Source organism: Podarcis erhardii (assembly GCF_964252035.2).
Source record: "Podarcis erhardii genome assembly, chromosome: Z".
Classification (NCBI taxonomy): domain Eukaryota; kingdom Metazoa; phylum Chordata; class Lepidosauria; order Squamata; family Lacertidae; genus Podarcis; species Podarcis erhardii.
In genome coordinates this window covers 29,463,629-29,469,940 of record NC_138504.1, presented here as the reverse complement: position 1 = coordinate 29,469,940, position 6,312 = coordinate 29,463,629, and the positions used below count along the sequence as shown (strand labels likewise).

General features: G+C 42.7%; 1 protein-coding gene across 2 annotated transcripts; it reads left to right on the top strand.

Moving 5' to 3' along the window:
* The first annotated feature begins 750 nt into the window (after positions 1-750).
* On the top strand, positions 751-5,986 carry LOC309333526 (uncharacterized protein). Of its 2 annotated transcripts, none has more exons than XM_081847179.1 (2): positions 751-3,730; positions 4,547-5,986. In XM_081847179.1, the coding sequence occupies exons 1-2, from the start codon at positions 2,719-2,721 to the stop codon at positions 4,738-4,740; spliced, it is 1,206 nt and encodes a 401-aa protein (XP_081703305.1). In that variant the 5' UTR covers positions 751-2,718; the 3' UTR covers positions 4,741-5,986. The 2 variants fall into 2 exon arrangements, with proteins under 2 accessions (XP_081703305.1, XP_081703304.1); XM_081847178.1 differs by having other exon boundaries at positions 752-3,730; positions 4,541-5,986.
* Positions 5,987-6,312: the final 326 nt, after the last annotated feature.

The window sequence follows — 6,312 nt, the reverse complement described above, 5'->3', positions numbered from 1 at the left end:
TTACTTCATTTTGCTCTGATTGGCCCCCATCAGCACCAAGGCTGAGAAGACTTATCAGTGGCTAAAACTTCCTTGATGACTGGGCAGTTCAAGGATTTTGGAAACATGGACCTTGCTGCAGAAATAGTAATGGACCTTCAACCCTGGGGAACCCAAACCAGTACAACTCTACTAAGATCACAAAGTGAAACCACGATTTAAGATGCTAAGTGCTGTGTTAAGGGAACAGCCACTCAATCTGCTCTTCCCTTTGCAATCAGAGAGGTGGGAGAGGTGGTGACCCGAGTCATCTGATCTCTCTCTTTCCCTCTTTTTTGAGAGAATTGGAATCATAATCCTTTGGCCATTGTGTGGACATTTCCCCACGTGGCATACCACATGTTGTTTCAGGTGTGTAGTAAGTGTAGCTGCATTCACCATCTCCTTCATCACACAAAAGGGTCAGCACTCTTAACTGGCAAAGGTATTAACCCAGGCATAGGCAAACGTGGCCCTCCAGATGTTTTGGGACTACAATTCCCATCATCCCTGACCACTGGTCCTGTTAAATAGGGATGATGGGAGTTGTAGTCCCAAAACATATGGAGGCCCGAGTTTGCCTATGCCTGTGCTAACTGCATGGCTAGAACTGATGAATCATAGAATCATAGAGTTGGAAGAGACCACAAGGGCCATCGAGTCCAACCCCCTGCCAAGCAGGAAACATGATGATGGGACTAAGGAAACCAACATCTTCCTCTCTGTTGGGAATGCTTCTCTTCATCCGTAATCCTTTCAAAGAACATGAGTCACTTCCTTTCATGGTGAGATGCTCAAATTGCGTGGCAGCAGGGTACCCTCAGCTGCTCCTGGAAGTACTGTGATTTCTGCATTGCAGGAGTTAGACTAGATGACCCTTGTGGTCCCTTCCAACTCAACAGTTCTATGATTCTATGAATAATGACTCCTGTCAGCCACCAACTACTGCCTGCTGTCTCTCTGAATGACTCACATTTCTCTCCTCACTGCCTAACCTGGTGGGGCAGGATAAATTATGTCAAATATATTCACGGAGTGGAATGTATTCCTTTGATCAATCCCAATACAGTGATCAGGGGTGCCAACTTGAATAAAATATTTGGGGTGCCCAGGTAAGGTTTGCCTCATATAATTGAGTACATGATGTTGTGCACGCACACCATTTGAATGGCAATCCCCTTATGGGGGGGGGGTGCCACGCTTAAATGTTTTATTGGGAGGGCCGAAGACCCCTTGGCCCCTAAGAGTTGGCTCCTATGGCAGTGATATGGCAGAATGAGTTGCCCTCAGAGGAGTGTGTCTGATGTATCTTTGTATGAGTCACTGCTCTGATTTAATTTTCATTTAATTTTGAGAAAGAACCTAGAACAGTGATTTATACAAAGACATTGGGGGGGGGGATGTCATAAGAGTAAGCCATTCCTACTCTTTCCCTTTCTAAAAGTGAATCTTTTTTGCAGTGCAACATTGGAACATGCCTCCTGTTTTAACCCAGACATCTGTTGAGCTCCTCAGGGTGAGAAAAATACTCAAAATAGTCTCCCATGATGTCAAATAGTTCTTTAATAACATGAGGGCATTTACAGCTTTTCATAGTCTACATTATTAGGGTGTTCCCTTTATTTCCCTTTTACAAATATATCTGACCATAAATGTGCATTTATTGAAAAGAGGCACTTGACATCACCTGCAGCTTTGAAGTTTATTTGTTTTTGTAACTTTAATTTTTTGTTCCTTGCCATGATGAACAAGATCTCCCAACTCCCCCTGCCCTTTGATCACCCAACTTTTTTTTTCACTGGCAGAGCATGGGACTCTGAAACTAGATTTGAATACTGAGCCATTCTGCATTAAGGAACAGAAGACCCAATCCACTGAAGAATTCTCTTCCATAAGTTCCACTAAAATTAAAAGGAGCCCCCAGAAGATCAATTGTTCACTTCTTTTTCAGCACCGTCCAAAAAGAAACAATATGGCAAAGTGGAAAGTTATTATTTTTACAAGGTTAGCTTTTCTGCCCTTTGGAAAGTCCCATTTATCCACCCTCCCACGCTCAACCTTGGTACTCAGGTGATGCAGCATCTAAGCTACCCAATGCCTCCGGTGTTGCCAGCTGTTGGATATCTGGTTCTAAGAGATGTTGACATTGTCATTAAGGGAGGTGGTTGCTGAACCAATCAGACAATCTTCTTTGCAAAACAGCGACCTTGGCTGGTGGATTAAATGTCCTCAGCAGCATCTCAAAAATATTAGCTAGGTTACTACAATTAGGCAATGGTGACTTCAAGGCTACTGGGTGGGCCTTTCCTCCATCCCTTTTCTAGCTGCTGGATAGGAGAGCAAAAGCCAGTGCGTGTGTGAGAGACAGACAGAGAGAGAGATAGAGAGAGCTGAGCTGGAAGCAAACCAAAGACAGAGACATACTTGCTTTATGCTCAGTCCAAAACTATAGGAGAAGCAGGATCTTTAGGGCTGTTAATGTGAGCCATTCTATCCTATGCTCATGTTGTTTATATGTGCAAATAAAACCATATAGCCTAAAGACACCACGTTCTCTGCCGACCATCATTCCAAGGAAACTGAACTCCGGACAAGTGCCTAGAACCCCTGGACTCTCTCACTGCTGGGAGATTGGGCTGGTGTGCAGCACTGGTGTTTTTCCTGCAGGAACAACTGTGAGTGAGTTGTGCCTGAGTTGAAATGGAGGGAGAAATAGCAACACTCCAGGATCAAATGAAGTTGCTATTCCAGCAGAAGCAGCAGCAAATGGAAGACCAGCAACAAATGCTGAGACAGCTTAAAAGCAGTCTTGAAGAGAAAATGGATGCCTCTTATCAGGGTATCAAAGACTTCATGGATAAACAGCTGCAAGAGGTGAAAAGTGACCTAGAAGCCCAGGCAAAGGACTCCAGGAAGAGAATTGAGGAAGTAGATGACAAACTGATCAACCTGGACTATAAGGCGTTTAAGGCAATATCCAGAACCCAAAATGCTTTGGCTGACTTGGAAGTAGCCAACAGATATGAAAATGAAGATATTTATAAAGGATTACAGGCACTGGAAATGAAACTGCAAATTGTGAAGGAAGAGTGCCAACACACCCGTGGAGCAAGTGACTTGGTGAGAAACCAGCAACCAGCAAGTGTGCGCAAGAAGACCCCCCCTAAGGGGCAGGCAGGTGTAGCTGATGAATTCAAGAAGCTCTCTCTGTATGATGGCAAGACTCCTTTGGAAGCTTATCTTTCAGAGTTTGAAACAATCTCCCAAGTAAATGGCTGGGATGAAAAACAAAGGGGGGAATTCCTAGCAGCCAGTCTTAGTGGGCCAGCTCAGGAAATCCTGCAGCATCTCCCATCAGAGAAAAGGCAGAGCTATCCTGATCTGGTGAAAGCCTTAAGTCAGCAATTTAGACCAGGGCACCGTGCTGAGCTAGCCAGGGCCCATTTCAGGAGTAACAGGAAGAAGAAACTAGTGATCCCTCCAGACTTTGCTGAGGACTTGAAGACTCTTGCAGAAATAGCATACCAGGAGGGCAAAAAGGAAACAGAGGATGCACTGGCAAAGGAAGGGCAGAGTGATATGGAGGGCAGCTGGAAGGTGCCGCGCCCAAAGAACCTGCAGGAAGCCATAGAATTCACCAAAGAGATAGAAACATTTCTTGCCGAGACCAGAAAAGGAAGAGGAGAAGCTTTCTTGCAGGAAGTCTTTGGGGGTAAGTACACATCCTTTTCTACTGCAAATGGGAATGTGGGACAGCCTGACTGTGCAGCTAATATTTTAGATTGGTTAGAGGAGTTCCTAAACTTGGTTGAAAAACCCAGGTAATTGGCAATGGCAAAGGGTTGAGGGATAATGTGCCATTGAGGTGCTGGCACTGTAACAAAATTGGTCGCAAAAAGAGAACTCCTATCTTGCCAAGGGAAGTCATGCGAGAGGTTCACAAGTGCCAAAAGATGATGAATGAACCGGTGTTCGAAAATGGGGTGCCAGCAAGCCGAACGGGCAAAGCTTGGAGGGAATAAGGGAAGTCTCGCAGTGTGTGCCCAAATCTGGGTAATTAGACTGTAATAATAGTAGCCTGGCAATTAGCTGTGAGGTTGGTGGTGTGAAATGCACAGAGATATTTCATATGGAATCAAGCATCACTGTTCTTTAATCTGACATACCAGGCTTATTCAGAAAAGAAATGGCTCTTGTAAGAAGGGCTGCCTGGTCTCAGATAGAGACCACCAGTAGTAATATTAGTATATTAGTTATATAATATTATTATATTAGTATATAATAATAATAGTAATATTAATTAATATAAACCTCACTATAACCACACATTATAGAAATGGCCTGATTCCAAGCCAAGACCCAGCATGCTGGATTAGCAAATGCTACCTGATCACATAGCGGCATTTCCAGAGAAATCCATCTGGCCCAGTTTTCAAAGAACCAAACAGGCGACAGAGTTTCTTAGCCTCTGAAAGAGACTTTTACTTTTAATGAAATTTTGTTTGTTTGTTTGTTTCTGAAGGGATAGAAGAGGAAGATGAAGACGAATACGAATACGAAGATGAAGACGAATACGAATACGAATACGAATACGAATACGAATACAAAGAGGAAGAGGAAGAGGAAGGAGAAGAAAAGCCAGATCCATACCTCCCCCGCTTCTCCACTGACAAGGAAGATCCACCAAAAGAGGAGGAGCTGGGGGCCTGTGCCAAGCCTTAGTTTGTTTCTCTTAGATGCTTTAATAATTTGCAATATAAGGGTTTGTCCACACTTCTGCTAATCCAGTGCTTTCTATTCACTGGTCCAAGAGGTTTTCCTTTTGCCCTGCTATTTCCACTGGGAAAACCCACTGTTTAACACTGAATTGGAACAAATGCCAGACCACAGAAAACCTAAAAGATGTTTGTTCCGATTTAGTGGTTTTCCTGGGGGGAAATGGTGGGATAAACAGAAGAAAACATGGGACAAGTGGAAGTGTGGATGAGCCTTGAGTGGTGGTGGGGGGGGGGCGGGTGCTGCACATTGGAAATGAAATTTCCACTCTGCTGTTTCAACTGATGACGTTTAATTTTGTCATTTGCTTTCTTTCTTTTATTTTATTTTTACTATCTGTCTGGTGGTGGTTGTTGCATATTGAGGCCCCGTAACCAGCCTGTTCCCTAAGGTACGAATGCAATATTTCAAAAAGTGAAAATCCAGGCACAAAAGTTGCTGAGCTTCTTTTTAGTTCCCGGACATTTCAGCAATTTCCACCTGGATTCCCTCACACTTGAGCCGGAAGCTGCACTTAGTGCAGAATGCTGCAACATGATTGCTGACAGGAGGCCCTGTCAACGCAACAAGGAGGGTGGTGATAAAATAGCGAAATGCAGTGTAACCATTATACAGTTAGAAATCTAAACAACCATGAAAATAACAGGAGTGATCTTTTTCTTAATGAACATACATATATTTGAATCTTGATAGAAGAAGAATCCACCCATAAATCAACAGTTGGTAAACATTCAGACATAGTTCCAGTATACATCACATTTCCTCCCCCAGGGGGGCTTAATCACTGAGCTAACAAAATTAAATAAAACAAGATTCCAGTCAACATCTATTTCCATATAAGGTAAATATAATGTGAAGAGAACACATACATGCAGCAATACCTTGTGTAGTAAAATGTAGACGGTGAGCAATTATTAGTTTAGAACAAGGGTAAATCTATAAAGGTAAAAAATGACAAAATAACTCATCTATATGCCTTGTTAGCATATAACACTCAGTGCTCAGAGGTCTGCACTGGTTGCCAATCTGCTACAGTGCCAAGATGCACACATACAGGTTTGCATGCTGCCCTTCCACAGTTTAAAACCATGCTCAAGGCAGCTTACTACTTGAAAAAAAATGCATAATTAAAAGTATAACAAAATTAGTCATAAACAATGAAAAAATAAAAATAAACAACCAAATTGAAACAATTTCCGCATAAAACAATTGAAACAATTTCCACATAAATAATAACATCTAAAATAAAATATAAAAAACATAAATAACAGCATTAACAACCCCAACAACCCCCTGCTAAACAATACCTGAGCACAAGAGTCTGTTCAGCAGCCTCCCAGACAACGTGGGAAAAGGCTTGCAAAGCAGGGAGCAGGTCTTCTAGGACTCATAGCCATGCTGGTTCAAGGTGTTACTGTTAGTATACAAAGCCCTTAACTCAATAATTTAGTAACTCAGCACCTTTGATACCCAGCAGGTATTTGTTGTATTCTTTTTAACACCTGCTAAAAACATCCT